This window comes from Mustela putorius, unplaced genomic scaffold (assembly GCF_011764305.1).
Source record: "Mustela putorius furo isolate JIRA1106 unplaced genomic scaffold, ASM1176430v1.1 tig00003853_pilon_pilon_pilon, whole genome shotgun sequence".
In the NCBI taxonomy this organism is placed as follows: Eukaryota; Metazoa; Chordata; class Mammalia; order Carnivora; family Mustelidae; genus Mustela; species Mustela putorius.
The window spans coordinates 6,046,937-6,068,399 of NW_025422005.1; the positions used below are offsets into that span (position 1 = coordinate 6,046,937).

At 50.3% G+C, this 21,463-nt stretch overlaps 1 protein-coding gene across 1 annotated transcript; it reads left to right on the top strand.

Moving 5' to 3' along the window:
* The first annotated feature begins 601 nt into the window (after window positions 1–601).
* Window positions 602–21,147, top strand: CA6 (carbonic anhydrase 6). Its single transcript, XM_004768616.3, has 8 exons — window positions 602–786; window positions 2,916–3,095; window positions 9,150–9,298; window positions 9,960–10,052; window positions 13,576–13,645; window positions 17,623–17,780; window positions 18,646–18,769; window positions 20,660–21,147. The coding sequence occupies exons 1-8, from the start codon at window positions 708–710 to the stop codon at window positions 20,764–20,766; spliced, it is 960 nt and encodes a 319-aa protein (XP_004768673.1). The 5' UTR covers window positions 602–707; the 3' UTR covers window positions 20,767–21,147.
* Window positions 21,148–21,463: the final 316 nt, after the last annotated feature.

Below are 21,463 nucleotides of genomic sequence, written 5' to 3' on the forward strand. Positions count from 1 at the left end.
TGGAGAAACAGGATGCCCACACGGGCTCCATGGCCCCGAGGAATGCCCTGGGACGTGGGTCCCGAGCTGGGGCTCCAGGGTCCACAGGTGATTCAAGGGCGAGGCCAAGAACAGGGCCTCCAGGTGGGACTGTCTGGTCCATGCCCAAGCCGGGGGGTGAGGGCCAGGCAGGCCATTTCCAAGGACAGCTGGCCGAGGCAGCCCAGGTCTGCAGGGGCAGCCTCTGGGCACTGCTGAGATGGGCAGGAGATGCCAAGCCGAATCTGGCGAGGGCTTTCAGGGGACGGCCCTCACCCATTCCCAGAGTCCCCGCTTGCCAGGATCAAGGGCACAGGAAATGTCATTGTCCCTGGAAATCCTTCCCATCCTGCCTCTCTCTGCCTTGGGCCTTTCCCCTGTCCTGTGGGCACTCATCTACAAAGGGTGCACTGTGTGGTCCTTCAAGGGAGTTTTCATAAGTTAGGACATGGAACAACCCCAAGCGTGGGCTCAGCACACGTGGCGATGACACCAGCGGGCCTGGGCGAGCGCACGTCACCTGGCCCGTCACCAGAGTCACAAGGACCATTGTGGGAAGGTGTTATTGTTTTAGTGGGCGCAGCGGAGGGTGGGTCAGTCAGCGAGACTGGGTAAATTGTTATTTACAGTTTCTGAGCTTTTAAAAGAAGAGCGCCCCAGGATCAGCGCGATTCCAGACCCGTGGCACCATGATGGCTCTGGTGGCTCTGGTGGCTCTGCTCTTCCTGGGGGCCCAGGCCCAGCACGGGTCTGAGTGGAGCTACTCAGGTAAGCGCCCCCCTTACACCCGCTGGGTTTGTGCCTTTCCTTGTCACCCTCACCCCTGCGGGAGCTGCCCTGTCCGCCTACAGAGAGTGTGCGGAACTCAGACCTCCAATCGGGGACAAGGGGAGCTTGCTCTCCCTTCCTGGACAACCAGGTCTTGGTCGGGGGTGCCCAAGATTCTCCGGCAGGTGTTTTTGCCTTAGAACCTTTCCTGGCCATGCTCCTGGTTGGAGAGCCCGCTTGCCGCCACTGACTGCAAAGCCCTCTGCTTTCTCGGGCTCTGCAGTGGAGGAGGAAGTTGCTAGAACAGGCTCCCTGCCATCTCACAGAGGGCACGCGGGTTTGTGGAGTTTTCTTCTTGGAGAGTTCATGGTCTCTCTGGAAGTTTACCCAGAACATCCTGACTTCCTGAGAACCCAACACCTTTGCACAGCCTCCGGGGCTGCCGCCTCCCAGTAGCCATGACCTTGCTAAGGTCCAGAGCTGCACATCTGGACCCGAGTCACCCCCCCCATGGGGTGGTGAAGAGAGCTCCTGCCCTGCCCCCCTTTCCCTACACTGCACCCAGGGATCGGGCTCTGGAGGACTCTCAGGGCTGCTGACTGACTTACTCTCCCCACGGTGCCCCCACCAGCTTTGGACCCCAAGGGAAGCATATATTCATGGTGGATGCGTGTCTTGTTGAGTTAAGGGCAGCAGAATTAGGGACATCATGGGTGGCTCAGAGAGTCCGGCGTCAGAGGGCAGGGCGTCAGCTGTGGCCTATGGCTCTGCTCTGGAGCAGAGGAGGCCACACGTGGCCAGAGCCGTGGAGGCCCTGGAGTTCAGCTTCGTGCGGCTCATTGGTACGAAGGGTGGTTCAGAAGGATAAGCAAGAGAAAGACTCCAACAGGCAGGTCTTGTCCTTCTCGGGCTCAGCCCAGCCCACGAGACCGCAGGCCTTCCTGAAAGCCGTCAGGGGCCCAGCAACACTTGGGGAGGCTACTTCAAAGGCCTTTTAGGAATCCTCGGGAAATCTGCAGCACAGCTAGGGACACAGGCCAAAGCCTCTTGATCCATGCAGGGGCTGTGCTCGGGGCCACCGGCCTTGATCCTGGCATCCCACCTCTGGGAAAGAATTGTTTAAATACTGGTTTGTAGGATTAAATCGAGAAGAGCAGAGAAATAAAAAATTGACTTTTCTGTTGATTGCAAAACCAAGCAACTGTGAGGGGTCCCCAAACAAACACCTTCCTTAAAACAAGCCAGGCATTTGCCATACAGCTACTCCCTAACGGGGGGAGAGCTTGGATTCCCGACTGCGAAGGTGTGGGCCCATTATAGCGACAAGCTTTCTTCCTTTCCTCCCTGGAATGATCACGCACTCTAAAATGAGACATTTCCTTACTTTGGTTTTTTTCAACTAATCACTTTGGTCATCTTTGAACCTGATGCTTTACCTTCTTGTCCTGAATCCATAGGTGTAGGCAACCTGGGGGTCTCTACCCTACTGAGACCCAGCGCACGGGGCTGGAGCAAGGAAACAGTTGGGGGGGTGCTGCAGAGGGAGAGGGCACTGCATGATTGTTGGGAGAGGGGAAGGAAAGCTGTGCCATTAGAAGAACATGGGGACTGGACCCCTAAGAGTAATTCAGTAACACCAAGCCCTGAGGAGCCTTCTAGTGCATTTATCCCCATTCCAGAGGAAAACCAAGCTACATAAATATAAATATTAAAAAGTATAAATATATATATTACATAAAATATATATAATATAAAAATATGAATCATACAACATATGTTATATATATTAAATATAGATTTAATAGATTTAATATAATATATACAATATATTTACTATAAACATACATATAAAAATATAAACATAAAAATATATTAAAATTTATATATTAAAGACCTTTATTGTTTTCCAAACACCAACTGTTCTTGGTGCCAGTGACAACAGGGGAGTTTGGAATCCGGGTCACGTCCCCGAGACACCAGGTTCTACGAAGCAGATTCTGACTTCTAGGGGTCAGGCTCTGCTTTCTAGAAGGTAGACCTCTAACCTTGATCCTGGCCTCCCGCTGGGCAGGCCCTGCGGTGCGCTGAGCCCCTCCAACTCTGACCCCCTTGGCTCTCTCCTATCACAGAGGGGGCGCTGGATGAACTGCATTGGCCAAGGGAGTACCCCACCTGCGGCGGGAGGAGACAGTCCCCCATCAACCTGGAGAGGAGAAAAGTTCAGTACAACCCCTCCCTGAAGGCTCTGAACCTGACAGGCTACGGGGTCCAGGAGGGCGAGTTCCACATGATCAACAACGGCCACACAGGTAAGGAGCAGGTCGCAGGCCGCTGTCCCCTCACACTCAGCCCCAGCAGCAGGTGCCAGATGCCGGAGCAGCCTGAGGGAGATGCAGAGTGCAGGCTGGGCGCTGCAGGCCACAGGCGGGTGGTGGCCCCCACGCCAAGCTTTGCACGGGGTGGAGGGGGGGTTTGGTGCTCAGTCTTTGGCCTCAATTCCTGGCTGGATCCTTCCTTCCGCGGGCTGACCTCTCCCCCAGCTCACTCCAACCCCGCCAGTGGGAAATGCAGCCCACGGAGTCTGTGCCGCTGACGCCAGGGACCCGCTTGTCCTCGGGGATCTGTGCCCTCGTCTGATTTTTCCATATTTTCTGCATTGAGTCTGATTGGCTCAAAATGCCTGACAGGAGGGCCCAGGATTTCTCAAAGGTTTTATTTATTTTTCTAGAGATAGATTTATTTATTTATCAGAGAGAGCGAGAACACAAGCAGGGGGAGTGGGAGAGGGAGAAGCAGGCTCCCTGATGAGCAGGGAGCCTGATCTGGATCCCAAGACTCTGGGATCGTGACCTGAGCCAAAGGCAAATGCTTAATCAACTGAGCCACCCAGGCATCCTTCAAAGGTTTTAAAAAGAGACTCTTGGGGCCTTGAATGGGTCCTCTTCTAGGGAGGAGGTAGAGGTCAGACAGGAAAAGGCTGACTTGGGTCTTGTAGACCACCCCCAGTTCAGAAGCCTGGACTGGACAACTGGAAAACCCTTGCTTTGTGTTTACTGAACATACTTTTTTTTTTTTTTAAGATTTTATTTATTTATTTGACCGAGAGAAATCACAAGTAGACGGAGAGGCAGGCAGAGAGAGAGAGAGGGAAGCAGGCTCCCTGCTGAGCAGAGAGCCTGATCCCAGGACCCTGAGATCATGACCTGAGAAGCGGCTTAACCCACGGAGCCACCCAGGCGCCCCTGAACATACTTTTGATTTTCCAAGTGGGCCCCTCTCCTCTGAGCCTCATGATACCCCCACCCATGGCAGGGGTCATTGTTAGGGCTGGAGGTGAGGACATTGGGAGGCTGAAGGACTTAAGGTCACCTGGTCTCTGGCGGCTGAGCTGCACCCAGGCCACTCCCTGCCCCTGGATGTCTGATTCCTCAACCCTGTCCTCCTCCTCGGACACCCCCCTCCCCACTTCCTCCTGGGCTAGGCCGACTTACTGCCCACCCACATAGGTGCCTGGGGTCACAGGATTTAGATCTCCTATTTGCACAATTGAGAAGATAAAAGCAGTTGCCCTTGATGGGTTGGTAGACCCAGGAGAGTGAAGAGCTATAAAAGCCCTCAGGCACATGTGGCCTGGATCCCTGAACTCCACAAATAATTCATGAAAGCCTGATTTTATCTTTAATGTCAAGCTCCTACTTCCAAAGTTTCTCTCTGAAGCCTCCAGCAAATTGGCAGATTGCAAACCCCCTCCCCCGTTTTTTTGGTTCAATAAACATTTATTTTGGTTCATACCAACATGAACATTAATAATTACAGTAATGGTTGGGCCAGATTAGGGGAACCTTAAGTCATGGCTCTTCCAAGAGAGGATAATTAGACCCGCAGTTCTCAGTATTTGAAATCTAAGAATTTGACCTCAGGCTTTTTCTTAAGGACTCCTTTTCTTTGTTAAAACAGTAATAATTAAATAACATTGTCAATCGCTGAAATTGCCCTTCGTCCAGTCCTTGCCCTCGATGAAGAGGGGCTACAGGTAGCAACTGAAGGCAGGGAGGAAGCTGGGTTGACCCCACCAGGACAGGCAGCCGGAAGTATCGAACGACTGAAAACCCCCACTGGTGACATGGACCTGCCGGATAGGGCTTTGTGCTGAGGACCCAGGAGAGGGGAAGTGTTAGGAAGGTCCTAGCTTCCCAGGGGGTCCCAGCGGCTCCCTCCTCCCAGTTTGGAGAAAACCCTGGAACTTCCTCCTATGGGCTGTACTGGGTTCTCTAGAGGCTGGTAGCCTGTAGGGTCCCCAGTCCACCTGACATCATGTCAAACCTATGGGAAAGCACTCAAACAGCTCCCATTACTTAACGTTTTTTTATGTCAAGTATTTTGCAAGATTTTTAGAATTCTTTACAATTGGCTTTACATTGTCAGCAAGCTCCAAGCTTCAAGAATTCTCCTGAAGGAAAAAGGCAACAACACCACCCCACTCAACCAATTTTCAAATCTGATAACATTTTGTTGAGTAAGTTTAACAAGAAAGTTGATACGATATAATTAAACATTTATTACTTTTGATTTTGATTAAACATTTATTACCTTTTAGATCTTAGAACCTAATATACATATATGCATATACATACACACACTTATACATGTACACATTTATATATGTACATATATACGGATATACATACACACTTATATATGTACGTATATACGGACTTGTATACATGTATTTTTAATTGACTTCATTTTTTTTTTGAGCAGTCTTAGGTGCATAGCAAAATGAAGAGGAAAATGCAGAGACTTCTCATATACCCTCTGCCTCCACATACATTATCCATATTACTTACCAGAATGATATATTTTTATTTTTATTTATTTATTTTTAAAGATTTTATATATTTATTTGAAAGAGAATGAGTGAGAGAGAGCATGAGAGAGGAGAAGATCAGAGGGAGAAGCAGACTCCCCAAGGAGCTGGGAGCCCGATGCGGGACTCGATCCTGGAAGTCCAGGATCATGACCTGAGCCAAAGGCAGCTGCTCAACCAACTGAGCCACCCAGGTGCCCGAATGATATATATATATATTTTTTTTTTTAAATATTTTATTTATTTATTTGACAGAGATCACAACTAGGCAGAGAGGCAGGCAGAGGGGGGGGGGGGGAAGCAGGCTCCCTGCTGAAGCAGAGAGTCCGATGTGGGACTCGATCCCAGGACCCTGGGATCATGACCTGAGCTGAAAGCAGAGGCTTAACCTACTGAGCCACCCAGGCGCCCCGAATGATATATTTTTAAAAGATTTTATTTCTTTATTTATTTAGAGAGTGAGCAGAGGGAGGGGCAGAGGGAGAGGGAGAAAGAATCTCAAGCAGACTCAGGGCTGAGCATGGAGCCCCATATGGGGCTCCATCTCACAACCCCAAGATCATGACCAGAGCCAAAATCAAAAGTCAGTTGCTTAACCAACTGAGCCATGCAGGTCCCCCAGAAAAATACTTTTTTTTTTTTTTTTTTAAATCAAGGATGACTCTACCTTGACACAGTATAATTTGGTCCAGAGTTTGCCTTAGGGGTCATTCTTTTCTTTCTTCTTTCTTTCTTTCTTTTTTTTTTTTTAAAGATTTTGTTTATTTATTTGACAGAAAGAGATCACAAGTGGACAGAGAGGCAGACAGAGAGATGGGGGGAAGCAGGCTCCCCACCAAGCAGAAAGCCTGATGTGGGGCTCGATCTCAGGATCCCAGGATCATGACCCGAGCTGAAGGCAGAGGCTTTAACCCACTGAGTCACCCAGGTGCCCCGGTCGTTCTTAACTTACACATTCTATGGGTTTGAACCAATGAGAATGACAGTATCCATTGTTACAGAATCATACACAGTGTTTTCATGGCCCTAATTGTCCCCTGTGCTCTGCCTGTTTATCTCCCCCTCTACCCCAGCAGCCACAGACCTTTTGATTGTCTCCGTAGTTTGGACTTTTCCAGAATGTCACAGAGTTGGAATTACATAGTAGGTGGCCTTCTCAGATTGGCTTCTTTCACTTAGTAATGCATTTAAGGTTCTTCCATGTCTCTTCATGGCTTGATAACTGATTTCTTTCTTTTTTTTTTTTTTAAGATTATTTATTCATTTGACAGAGAGAGAGAGATCACAAGTAGGCAGAGAAACAGGCAGAGAGAGAGAAGGGAAGAGGGCTCCCTGCTGAGCAGAGAGCCCGATGCGGGGCTCGATCCCAGGACCCTGGGATCATGACCTGAGCTGAAGGCAGAGGCTTAACCCACTGAGCCACCCAGGCACCCAATAGCTCGTTTCTTTTTAGCGTTGAATAATATTCCGTTGTCTGGATAGACCACAGTTTATCCATTCACCTACTGAACGGGCATCTTGGCCACTTTCAAGTTCATCATTCAGTAATTACGAATAAAGCTGTCATAGACATCCAGGTGCAGAGTTTGGTTTTACCACTGGGTAAAGACCAATGAACGTGATGGTACGGCTGCGTTTAGCTTTGTCTTCCAAAGGGACCGCACCATGTCGCACCCCCACACGCCCTGCGCGAGCTCCTGCCCGCCGCGCCCTCCCAGCATTTGCTGTAGTCAGTGTCCTGGATTTGGGCTGTTCTGATAAGTGCACGTGTATCTCACTGTTGCTCATTTGTATTTCCCCGATGACCTACAACGTGGAGTCTCCCTGAACCTGCTTATTTGCAGTCTGTGTGTCTTTGGTGAGGTGTTTGCTAAGGTTTCCAGCCCATTTTTTTTTAAATCAGGTTGGTTGTTTTCTTATTGTTGAGTGTTAAAGGGTTCTTTGTACATTTCGGCTAGGAGTCCTTCATCAGATGCGTCTTTTGCAAATATCTTCTCCTAGTCTGAAGCTTATCTTCTAAGTCTCCTCATAGTGTCTTTTACAAGATAGAAGTTTTTATTTATTTTTTTAAAGATTTTACTTATTTACTTGAGAAAGAGAGGGGTGGGGGAGAGCACAAGCAGGTGGAGCAGCAGCAGGAGAAACAGACTCACCGCTGAGCAGGGAGCCTGACGTGGGCTCGACCCCAGGGCCCTGCGATCATGACTCGAGCCGAAGGCAGATGCCTAATGACTGAGGCGCCCAGGCGCCTCTCTTCGATGACTTTCAATAGGAAGACCCGGCTAACAGAATAGATGCTGCTTGTCCTTGTCCCAGACCTAAATTATGTACATCCTCATAGATCTTTTCCTAGGTCACTCTCTTCTCTCGCCCTCTGGAGTCTCCCTTTTCCCTGGCTCATTTCAGAATGTTCAAATGTCTCTGAGGCTTGAACCGTTGAAGCAAACAGCAGCTAGGTGACCAGAGGGACCTCCCTGGGGCCAATCTGTAGGGCACCGGGCAGGAGGAGGAAGTGGGAAGAGTAGCCCATTTTTGGCGGCAAGAACTTAACACTTGAACGCATCCACTGATCAGAACAAGTTAAGCCCCAGGCCAGGGGTCCGTGTGTTTCCTGACTTGCTGCAGAATGTGATCTCTTGTCTTCCAAAGAGAAGTGGAAGCCTGTAGGTGATATCCTGTCCCCACCATGACCCATTCTTGGCCTGGTCTGCCTCCCCCACCCACCATGTGATCTTGTGCCTCTGAGCAAGGAAGGCTTTCCCCCTCCCCAGGTTGGCCTCCTTGTCCATAAAAACACTGAAGCTTACAGGGGTTTTATGGAGTGGAGTCGGCTGTTCTTTTATTTATTTATTTATTCATTCATTCATTTTATTTATTCATTTATTTGAGAGAGAGAGAGAGAGAGAGAGCGTGCGCACGAGCCGGGGGAGGGGCAGAGGGAGAAGCAGCTCCCCACTGAGCAAGGAGCTCAGTTGGGCTATTCTTAAAATGCTACCCAGGATGATGATATTTAACACCTCAACTTGGCCTCGCAAACAGTGCTCTGGGAATAAAAGTCATCACACTAGTCCCCAGAGGTCCCCCAACCCCCCTTCCTATTCCTATGCTGTGGGCAAATCACAAAACTGGTCAGAAGCTGAGAGCGGGATTCTGGTTTCCACACCCACTGGTCATATTTTCTAGGGCATCCTCCTTCCCTAGGGCTGACAAGCTGGCCTTGTCACCCCCTCCCCTGGTGGTCCTGCCCCTGACCCCCGAGTCTGGGTAGAAGGGTGAGGACCCTGATGTGGGTGCCTGCCCAGCCGGGCTCTCCCAGCCTGCCCTGTGTGCCGGTCACCTCCTCCCTGTGAGCGACCCTGCTCAGGGCATCCTAAGCCGGCGTGGTCTTGGCTTGCTCCATGAGTGTGCAGGGGAGCGGGGGAGCTGCCTGGCCGGTAGACCCGACCCCTCGTGTCTGTGTGCACCGGCCGCAGCCCTCTCTCGTCTTCTCTCCCAGTGCAGATCAGCCTGCCTCCGACCATGCGCATGACGGCCCCCGACGGCACCCAGTACACAGCCGAGCAGATGCATTTCCACTGGGGTGGAGCGTCCTCAGAGATCAGGGGCTCTGAGCACACCATCGATGGCATCCGATTTGTGGCGGAGGTACTCTGGGGACCCCAGCCTCTTTCTTCTTTCCAATCCCACAGTCACTTTCCTTATGAAAACAGCCAAAGAGACTGCATGGTGACTGTCCAGTCACCCTAAGTTGATTTTTTTTTTCATTCATTCACAACCATTTAGTGATCTCTGATATGTGTCAGGGATTCAAGCAGGGTCCCCGCTCTCACAGAAAGCACAGTGCAAGGCAGGAGTTTACAGCCCACAGAACGGGGCAAGCCCTCTTGGTTTCAGCTGAATGTCTTTGTGTTAGATTTTCAGGGTTCTCTCTCTTGCATAGATCTGTCCTTAAGATGACCATGGTTTACAGTGTCCTCCAGAGCAAGGTATCTCATGCCCACCCCTGGGAGATCACAGGAGAACCCAGTGACCTCAGACGAGCCCTCCGGACACTGCCAGCTCATCTGCCTGGAGGGTGGGGTCAGGGAAATGTCCTTGAATTGCCATCTCCCCAGAATCCCACTCATTGGAGAACTTCCTGGTCTTGATGGATCTCAGACCCAGAGGGAAGGAGGTCAGAGTTGTTTAGGAGGGACAAGCTGAGGCTTTGGGTAGAGAGCACCTTTCTCTTCATTCTTCCCTGAACACCTGAAGCTCACGAAGTCTGTAGGGACCGCCCTTGACTTAACCTTTCTTGCTCCCACAGATTCACATTGTTCACTACAATTCCAAATACGAGAGCTACGACAGAGCGCAGAGTGAACCAGACGGCTTGGCTGTGCTGGCAGCCCTCATTGAGGTAGGCTGAAGTGACACATGTGACATCAGAGACTGGTGTCGCATCAGGTGTAGACAAAGGGTCTTCCCTCCTCATCTGCTACTGAACTCACCGTCCTTAAACAACTCTGACTCAGTGAAGCCCCTGTTCACAGACACTGTGTTCCCTCTGTGTCCCCAGCCCCGGGGATCTTGGGTGAGTGCGACAACTGATTTAAAGGAGCTGGGATCACAGCGTGGTTGGCCAAACATAAACTGGCTGGAGGGGAAGGGGAAGCTGGCCACCTGCCAGGTAAATCAACACCTGCTTTTCTGCTTTTCTCAGAAGGTCTGGAGGGTGGGACCTGCAGCTAGGTGGCGGGAAATGGTCATGAGTTCAGTCTCCCCAAACAAGTGCTAAGTTGGATAAAATGGCCAAAACCAACCATATCTCTGTTCTGGAACTGGACCAAAGTCAAACAACAAATCGAGGCATTTGTTTGTGAAAAGTGGCTAGAATTTTGAGTTAGAACAGTGGGGCTCTTCCTAGCCCCAACCTCCAGCTTCGTCAGCAAGGTCTTTTTCCTGGAGCAGGCTGGACAGGGAACCCAGCAATCTTACTGCCTAGAGGTGGATGACTCACTTGATTTGGAGTGTGAGTTGAAAGCCCATGCCCCAGGATCTATCAGTAAAGGTAATAGAAAGTGAAAGTTGTGGCTGACCTGCTAAGTGGCTGACCTCTGGATGTGTTTTGCAGCTCATCCAGATCCAGCAGCAGAGGGTGCAAACATGATGGGCTTGAGGGGTAACAATAACTTCTGCTAAAATCGTTGACTGACCACAAAGCTATGTTGACCATATAGGTAGTTCCTAGAGGGCCCTAGGAATAAGATTTAAGAACAGAGCCAAGACATCAGCTGCTGTGTGTGGCTGGGGAGACCCATCTTGCAGATGAAGTGGAAGAAATTCCTAAACGGATACACAAACCAACAAAAGAATTTTTTAAAAATCAGAAATCATATTTACATCCTATATTACTTAAATGTTCAGTTTTCAAAAAAAAAAAGTTGGACATGCAAAGAAATAGGAAAATATGATCCACATTTAAGAGAAAAAACAACAGCCAACAGGTAATGACTCTGGTGGACTCAGGGACTTATCAGATAGGATTTTCCCAACAACCATCATAAACATGTTTAAGGACTTAAAAGAAATTGTGTTCAAAGAATTAAAGGAAAGTATAATGACAATGACTCAAAAAAGGGAAACAGAAATGACAAAAATGCACAAGTGGAAAGTCTAGAGTTGAAAAATATAATAAATAAAATGAAAAATTCACGACATGGTCTCAAAGCAGAGATGAGACAGCAGAAGGAGTCAGTACATTTGCAGATAAATCAAAGAGGAACAAAGGAAAAGGACTGAAGAAAAATGAACAAAGCCTTAGAGATTCATGGGAACAAGATCACACAGCCCAACATATACATAGTGGCAATCTGGGAGAGGAGAAAGAAAGTGAAAGAAAAAAAATGGAAGAAATAATGGTCCCATTTTCCCCCAAATTTGGTGGGAAAAAAAAAATTTACAAACTGGGAAACTGAACAAAGCCCTTGTCTGATCAGAGTCAAACTGTTGAAATCAACAAGACAAAAGGACTTTTTATAAATAGGATACTGACGTACAACTAACAGCCAACTTCTCATTAGAAACAAGTCATCAGGGCCCCTGGGTGGCTTAGTGGGTTAGGGCCTCTGCTTTCGGCTCAGGTCGTAATCCCAGGGTCCTGGGATCGAGTCCTGTATCAGGCTTGCTGCTTGGCAGGGAGCCTGCTTCCTCCTCTCTCCCTGCCTGCCTCTCTGACTACTTGTGATCTCTGTCAAATAAATAAATAAAATCTTAAAAAAAAAGAAAGAAAGAAAGAAAGAAACAAGTCATCAGAAAGCCATGGAATGTCAACCAGGAATCCTAATCCAACTAACACCCTTCAACAATGAGGCGAAACAAAGGCATTCCCAGATACAGAAAAACTGAGATAATTGCTAACAGATCTGTCTTACAAGAAATATTACCCAAAACCCTTCTGGCTGAGAGGCAATGACATCAAACAGTAACTCAAATCTGCAGAAAGAAATGAAGAATGCTAGAAATGGTAACTATAAAAGACCGTCTAAAAATGTTTTTGTCTTGTCTTTAAAAGATTTCTTTAAAAAAACCCATCAGATTGTTGAAAGGAATCATTACACCACTTATTGTTGAGTTTACGATGTAGGTAGATGTAATGTCAATGACAAAAGTGAGGAAAATAGAAAGAAATAGAGCTAGCTTGGAACAAAGTCCCCATATTTTATAGGAATTAAGTTAGTACTAACCGGAGGTAGGCTGTGATAAGTTGTATATTGAACAGTAGTCCCCCCTTACCCCTGGTTTCCCTTTCCCAGGGTGATAGTTACCCGTGGTCACGTGCAGCCCAGAAGGAGATGTTCCTTCTAGTGATGTTTACTCCAGGAACCTAATGCTAGGTCACAGTGCCTGCGTCATTCACCCCCGTGACCTTGTCACGCAGGCAATTGATCAAGTGCATCATCCCAAGAAGAGTGAGTGAAGTACAACAAGAGATTTGGGGAGAGACCACATTCACGTAACTTTTAATTCAGTATACTGTTATCATTGTTCTATTTGATTATTAGTTTATTGTTGTTGGTCTCTTACTGCGTCTAATTCATACACTAAACTTTACCACAGGTATGTATAGGAAAACATGTAGTATTTACAGGGTTTGGCGCTACCCATGGCTTTAGGCACCCACTGCGGGTCCCTTCAGATAAGGGGGAACAGCTGTAATCACTAGAACAACCATTAATACTTAAAAATGGTTAAATTGTGCTTGGAAGGTATTTGTTTCACTCAAAAGGCTGAACAGAGGAACAAAAATTCATGAGGGACCTAGCAAAACAAATAGCGAGTGGCATTCATAGATCCAAGAAATCAGAATTCATACACAGTGGAAGAAGAATTAGACCAACACCACCGACTGAAAAGAGCCATTGAAATTCACCTTTTTCACCAAAAGTAATTTTTCTGACTTCTGAAGAGTCAACGTTCACACAAAACAGTGGTGACCTGGCAGGGAGCAGAATTGGAGCAGTTTTGGCTTGGACAGAGGCTGTCCCCCGCTCCGGCAGGAGTCCCGAGGATGAGGAACCGAGCACAGGGGACCAAGCCCCCCTCATCACAGGGACCTGGCCTGAGGTGAACCCTGCCCAAACAGAGTCCCTGGGGGGTATGGTGACAGTGACTTTGGGCCATGCCCTGAGGGCCTCACCGGTCACCCCTGAGAAGGCTCTTTCCCTGGAAGCTGTCCCAATGCTTCTGTCCTGTCTCCCTGGAAGAGACCAGTGAGGCCAGGCAGTCGGTGGCAAAGAATGCCAGACAGTCTCTCCCCACACAGCTGGGACTCCAACCGGCTGCCTCCGCCCTGCCCCCGGGCTCTGCGCAGTCAACAGGGACACCAGGATTACCAGACGGAGGTCCCCTTTCCACTCGATGCACTGCTGTTTTTCCTCCAGGTCAAGGATCACGGTGAAAACACTTACTACAGCAACTTCATTGCCCACCTGAACAACATCCAGTATCCAGGTGAGGAAAGTCCGCCGCGGCGGCAGGAGCGTGTGGCAGGAACGGGGGGCCTGGAAGGGAGACATCGGCAGGGGGCAGGGCACACGGGCCCCGCCAGGGGGCCAGGGCTCTCATGCCAGCGGCTCCTGCTGTCGGCTCAGGCTGCAAACACCGTTGAGAAACCTGTTCACAAACCCCATGTGTTGATTCCCACGGTTGGAAGCCAGGGGACCACGGACAGGGGATATCTTCGCTTCCCCTCTAGCTCCAGTGAGTAGTGATGACTCTGGGCGCTGGGTGGGGGGAGGGGAGAGAGAGAGAGATGTCCTCCTTAGCTTCAGGCTAAGGAACGCCCTCCCATCATTGTGCCTGGACAGGGCTGGTCTCCCTCTCCTCTGCCTCCAGAAGGCAGGATTCATGTCCGAGTGGCCACCAATCCCTACGGCCTGTGACCTGAGCCACAGCCACATCAGCTTTGACACCCTGGGCTTGTGCTTCTGACTTTGGCCACCCCTCCCAGACGGCAGGTCCCTGACTTCCAGTCCCGCCCATCCAGGGGGTCCCTTGACCTCCGACCTGTGGGCCTTCTGTTCTCCCCAGCGCATGAGTGGGGATGGGGGGAGGCAGGGGCAGAAGCAGACTCCCCTCTGAGTGTGGAGCCTGATGACTTGGGACTCAGTCCCAGGACCCAGGGCTCATGACCTGAGCTGAAGGCAGACGCTTCACCCACTGAGCCACCCAGGCGCCCCCAACTACTGTTATTTTTATTCATAGCTACAAATATGAGCATGTATTAACACGGCCTGGAAGTCCTCAAACACTCATCTGGGCCTTTGCTTCCCCCCGCTCCAGAACGCTATTTCGCGTTTCCTCCCCTTCCTCGAAGCCCCTCTGCCCCCCGCCCCAGCTTCCCCCTTGAGTGGATCGGATGCCTTATTCCCACTTTATCTAAAAGGCGGTCAGACCCTCACTCATCTTCTTAACCCATCTGCCCCGGCCTAGCTCCACGTCCCTGCCTCTGTCGCCGTGGGCGAGAGTCCCTGCTCCCGACTGAGCCCGGCCCTCCGCACGCGCGCACCGGCCCTCCCGCTTAGGGTCCCTCCACCTGCTCGCCTCTGCTGTCCCGCAGCCCCATTTCTTACTGTTCACCTGCTGCTGGCTCGGCACACAGATCCGTGCATCTGACACCCCACGAGTCTCACGGACCCAGCCGGCCCCTTGCTAACACCCCACGAGTCTCACGGACCCAGCCGGCCCCTTGCTAACACCCCACGAGTCTCACGGACCCAGCCGGCCCCTTGCTAACACCCCACGAGTCTCACGGACCCAGCCGGCCCCTTGCTAACACCCCACGAGTCTCACGGACCCAGCCGGCCCCTTGCTAACACCCCACGAGTCTCACGGACCCAGCCGGCCCCTTGCTAACACCCCACGAGTCTCATGGACCCAGCCGGCCCCTTGCTGTCTTCCCCTCTTCCTTCCTTCCTTCCGACGCGCCCTTGAATGTGTTGCCTCGTGGTCCTGTTCCGTTTTCTCACTCACCCTCGGCTGACCCTGACAGCCACCGTCCCTTTAAGGTCAGCCCTGTTAGATCTCCTGGCCACTTCTCTTTTCTCTTGGTTGACCTGGAGACCACGATCCATCCCACCTCGCTCTCCTGCCCACTCTCCGGCTCACCCCCAGCTGCGCTCTCTTTCTGCTCCTGCTCTCACGGTGGGGGGCGCCGGCTCTGCCTTCTCCAGGGGGCCTCATTCCGTCCCATGGCCTCTGTTGCCCTCTCTGCGCTGTGGACTCCTAAAATCTGAGGTCCTCCATGCAGTGACAGGACCACGGGGCAGGGGAGGCAAAGCAGATGCAAGAACCAGCTGGCTGTTTTGCGGACCCTCAGCAAGGCCAGCAGGAGAAACCACAGGCCTGTGGTCTGAGGCGTCTCCTTGAATGCATGGACCTTAGACCTTCCGTTTCTACGAACTGATGCAGAGCCATTTCCTTTTCCAATTCAATAAATGATGCTTCTGGTCAATACTGCTCGCCGCACTGGCCTCCCTCTCAACTCTGGATTCTTCTATCCAACAGCTTGCTTGATACTGCCCTGCAGATCTAAAATTTAATATGGCCCGAACCTTCCCTACCACCCATCCCCCAGGCTCGTCCCTAAACTGACTTCCTCATCTCAGCAAAGAGCATCATAAGCCATCCCACTGTTGAAGCCCCATACCCCAGGATCCCTGTTTGTTTGTTTCTTTTTTTAACTTAAAAAAATTCCTTTTAAAGTGGCCTCCACCCCCAGTGTGGGGTTTGAACTCATGACCCTGAGATCAAGAGTTGCGTGTTCTACAAACTGAGCCAGCCAGGCACCCCTCCCAGAATCATTCTCAGTTTTCCACTTTCCATTATCCCTCACATCCAAACCGTCAGCGCGTCTTACTGTTTTCACCTCCCTGATTTCAGTCCTCTTGTGTGCAAGCTGAGAAGCAGGATTGCTGGGTCATATGGTAATTCAAGGGTTAATTCTTTTTTTTTTTTTTAAAGATTTTATTTATTTATTTGACAGAGAGAAATCACAAGTAGAAGGAGAGGCAGGCAGAGAGAGAGAGGGAAGCAGGCTCTCTGCTGAGCAGAGAGCCCGATGCGGGACTCGATCCCAGGACCCTGAGATCATGACCTGAGCCGAAGGCAGCGGCTTAACCCACTGAGCCACCCAGGCGCCCCTCAAGGGTTAATTCTTAAAGCTGCCATCACATTGCTTTCCCTAGTGGCTGCACCATGGTCCTGGAATTCTTGACTCACTTAACTATATTACAGGGATGAAGCTAAATCTATGCTCGAGAGCCCTTTAGAAGGTTGTATCTGGAAGCTCTTCCAATAACACTAAAATTTAGAATTTTTTTTTAGCCTATTCATGGGATTTTCCACTACCAGACTCTGACACCTTGGTTTAGCGAGTCTATTTATGTCTACGTAAAAGCTGTAACCTCTTTGCCATCAAAAGAATGCAAAGTGCATTTTTGGGAAAGCAAAAAAATTCAACTCAACTCTGTGTTTCTTCGTTGGCGTCATGCTGAGCTCAGGAGCTCAGAAACATGACATGAATGGAAGAGGGATTCTCGAGATGCAGTGATGGGTACTTGAGCTGGGAGTCTCCGGACACCCTGTGGAAACTCCTCTCCCCACGCGAGCCCCCACCCCCGGGGGCTGAGCCTGGTTTCTCGGGAACCATGGCAGGAAATGCTCAGGACCAGGTGCCTGAACCCCCACTTGGTTCTGAGTCTGCCTTTCTCATCTCTATACAGCCATTTCTTTCTTTCTTTTTTTTTCTTCCTTCCTTCCTCCCTCCCTTCTTTCTTTCTTTTAGATTTATTCGTTTGAGAAAGAGAGAGCACAAGAAGGGGGAAGGGCAGAGGAGAAGCAGACTTCCTGCTGAGCAGGGAGCCCGGATGCGGGGCTCCATCCCAGGACCCCCGGATCATGACCTGAGACAAAGGCAGATCCTTAACTGACTGAGCCACCCAGGTCTCTATCCACTCATTTCTAAGTGAGCCAAAACCAAGACATTTTGTTCTTTTTTGAGATTTCTTATCCGGAAGCCCCTAGCAGTCATAATTCTCTTCTCTCATTTAACATAAAGCATATCTTCTGCCCAACAGTTGTGATGACAGTTAGGCTCACGAGGACTTTCCAAGCTCAAGTTCAATGACCAGACTTTATAAGCACACCCCTCCCCCCTTATCCTTGTAGGAATCCTATTGAACATTCCCTTGAGGGTGACAGCCAGGAGGAGGTGACAGCCAGGAGGAGGTATCTGAGTGGGTCTCTCCCCAGAGTGTTTGCTCTTACCCCCTTCTAGGAAGCAGCAGACTGGGGAAATGCTTCAAACGATCAGCCTCTGTGTTCCGGTGACTCAGAAGATTCAAACTTGGGGCGGTCTGAGCCTGAGCTGTCCCCCAAGGGGCACCAGTGGCCCCTCACATTCCTTTATCCTTTGTCCCCTCTGTTAGGACAAAGCACGGTTCTGAGTGACCTTGACATTCTGCACATGCTCCCCGGGGACATCCAGCACTACTACAGCTACAATGGGTCACTCACCACTCCTCCCTGCACTGAGAACGTCCACTGGTTTGTGCTGGCCCATCACGTGCCGCTCTCCAGAGCACAGGTAAGGCCCCCGCCCTGCCTCCGCAGGTCCCCTTCTGACTGCCTGGCTGACGAGAGCGCTTCACTACCTCTCACCTTAGTGCCAGCACCCGGGCTCCCAGCTGCTTTCCTGCCCCGGGACTGCTCTGCCTCACCCCTCCTGGCCTGGGTGACCTTACTAGTGCTTGGACAGAGATGGGCAAGTTGAGGCATCAGGGAATCCAGGGAACCCTGGGACCTTGGATGCAGCCAAAGGACTGGGACCTGACCCGGGTCAGAGAAGAAGGGCTGCATCGCGAAGGCAAACATTTGCTGAGCGGATGCTCCCTCCAGGTAACGTTCTAGGCCCTTGATGGACAGAACAAAGAGCTGACATTGTTAGCTCTTTAATATGCTAGCCGGCCTGCAGTCCTTTGAGGAGAAGAGCTGTGTCAGCCACCTTTGGTTCCCCAGCATAGCATGGGTGCACAGTAAATATTTGTTGCCTTAGGGAAAGGACAAACGTAACTGAGGTGGCAGAGGAAAAGCTGGCATTTCCTTCTGGGTCATGTTCTTCCTCAGGAACAAGTAGATCTTTTTCTTTAAATTTCCATTTCCCCAATGCAGGAAAAGGTGGAAAGAACCCTATTCAAAGATACCCACCCACAAATCTATTTGCTTCTTTTTCTCCTTTCTACTGGTGACCAAGAGATGGTTGGAAGAATGAATGGGTGGCTGGGTGGATGGCGGGGTGGCTGGGTGGGTGGATGCTCTGTTGCCATGGAGCAGAACTTGAGATCTTCTCATACTCACTTTATCAGGGTTATAGAAATAAACCCAATAAACTATGCTCCTTAAAACCACCCAGTACCTCTTCCCCTCCATAATCCACTTCATGTGGCCTGTAGATTTGGAAGCTAGAAAACTCCATATTGGATCACCACAACAAGACCCTCCACAATGACTACCGGAGCATCCAGCCCCTGAACAACAGAGTGGTGGAAACCAACCTCATGAATTTCCCTCACCTACGTAAGATCAACTCTTATTTATCCTTTGCGATTCCTTGAGTCCTGTTTTCTTCCTTCTCTGGGTGGATGCATGTCTTCTGGCAATAGTAGGGGAGGGACAGTCATCTAAAGGGCAGGAGGCTCAGATGGGCCAATCCGTACAGCGGATGTGTGGGCAAAGGAGGTGGCTCATCTTCCCAGTCCAGGCAGTGATGCCAGTGAGTAGAACAGAGGAGACCACGAGGATGGACAGTTACATGATTTATTACCTACTTGGTCTTGGCCAGAGACACCCAGTAGGAGAGCAAGATGCTTAACAACATCCTGACGCTCCCATAAGAGTGCAGGCAAGCCCATCCCCAATTTCCACACATCTCCTCAAGGTGGTGTTAACTAGAGCATGTATTGTTTACTACATTTTCTTGGGGATCATGCCCCAGACACCAGGGTGCTGGAAGTAGGTATGACCAGTCCAGCCTCCCCGGGACCCTCTAACACACTGGGTCAGGCTTCTTGGCTCACCTTATTAATGTGGTTGCAAGAATGCAAATATTCTGCAATTTCCCCATCTTTATTTTGCCCGTTTCTCTGTAAAATTAGGGTGAGCTATACACATTCCCTGAATTCATTGTCTTTACAGTCTGTTTCTGCTAAACATTCCTGAGACCTTAACATCCTCGAATACGATAGAATTGATTCCAGTCAATATTGCCCACTCAGTATGACCCCCACTGATTATACATATCTTTCAAAACCTTTAAATCTCCAGACAGGCTCCCCGCCTCCCCATCAACAAAGGCCCATTTGTGATTCTCTCCCCATCCTTCCTTCCTGGCTCATTGATTATTTCCTCTTGCATTTGTTTGCTCCTCCAGCAATACCAACAGAGGAAAAAGGACACCTGTCATAATGATCATTTCCCCGTATTACATTATATACCATAATAACAGTACCAATTCCTTCCCCAAAGGATGACATCCTCTTAACTAGGTCCAAATGCTAGCAGCCTGGCTGAAGGGACACAGACCCCCTGATCTACCTCCTTGTTCTAATCCTGCCATGTCCCCTTTTCCCTGATGAAATGTCCCATGGCTCTTGCAGTAGACAGGTACAGATTGCATAGTTTCCCCTATGCCACACCCCAAATGCTCCTTCCACAAGGGGCGGGGGGGGAGTGTCGCTTCAATTCACGCTCAGGAGGAAACACAGAGATGGTCTAGATTTCCGCCTCTCCGACCCAGATGCCCCATGCTGCAGTTCACCTGGGTGTCCTCTGTGCCCACCCTTCTGAGACTCACCGATTAGGGTTATTACTTCAGCTCCCAGGAGATAAGAAGAAGGCCTCGTCCCCCACTTGCAGTCAGGGGACCGGAGCGACAGCCTCCCTTTGCTGCTAAGAGAACTGAGCACCATTTTGCTCCCCCTGCCCTCAGACCCAGCCTTCTAGGTAGCAGCGCTGGTCTCTGGCCAGCCCGGTTGTGTCACGCACCTGATGCCTCCTAGTTCCATTGAACCCATCCCCACTGGGTTAATATGGTCACCCCAGCAATAAGAAATGACCTGGCAAAGAAGCAAGATTACAAAAGCAAGATAATGACCAAATATAGATGTCTTGCAATTCATTTATTAGAAAACATGCAAGTCCCCTTAAGGTAAGGGCTACTGAGCATCGCACGAGAAACCAAGGTCCAGCGGCAGAACCACCGCCGATGTGTCAGCCCTTGGATTAAGGCAGCTTCCACGCCTAAATTCAGAAAGCGGGAAGGTGCTTGAAGCTGGTGGGACAGGACATGGCCGGCATTCTAAGGAACCTAAAATCCCCGCCTTTAGTACAGGTGTGGGGAATGTGTCTGGCTGTCCCACAAGGACCACCAAACTTCTGACCTTCCCGCACGAACTCTTCTTTTCATAGCGTATAATCTAGGTCCCGAGTTCCAGCTTTACATAAAAAAGCTCAACAAATGGTTCGAATTCTCGAGAAGACTTACTGAAAAGAGGAACAAGAAAGACAAATTCTAGAGATGGCGAGCTTGAAGCGGGAGGAGTGCAGGACAAAAGGGCCCTCCTCTGAGCCCACGCCCTGCCCGGCTCCTCCCCCACCCCGGCTCCTCCGAGAAACCCGGTGCCGGGATTGCAGCCTCCCCGAGGCTCCTGTTCCCGTTTCTGTAAGACTGAGTAAACCACTGTCCCTGAGCGGAAATGCGGTGGTTTAAGGGTATGAGAAGGGGTTTGTTAGAAGACACCAATGGGAATTGATTGGAATAGAAATGTAAAGGAAATGGAGCCCTAAGTATCTTCCTATCGAATCATGCGTGTTGATCTGTGTAAATTACAAAGCAGCCCGGACTGCCCTGTGGGATTTAGGTGAAATAAAATGTCTTTGGGAATTGGTCATTTGAACATTTCTCTTTTCTGTTCCTTCTGTACCACTTCAAATATGCCTTCTTTGTCCTCCGCCCAGGGACACCGGGGATGGGACAGGGATCGAGGTGGGAAGGGTTCCAGAACCAAGTTTAGGAAGAAGGAAAGAGAGTCTTACCTTGCAACTTGCTGGTGGCGAGGTCTGGAGCCTGGGCCGGGCTGGGCGAGCAAAGGAAGAACAGAGGAGTAGGACCCCGGGCTCGCAGGACAGACGGACAGACGGGGAGGAGAGGGCAGGAGAGCAGAGAGGACCTCCCTGCACGTCTCATCCTCGTGGGTCAGATGGTGGCTGGGC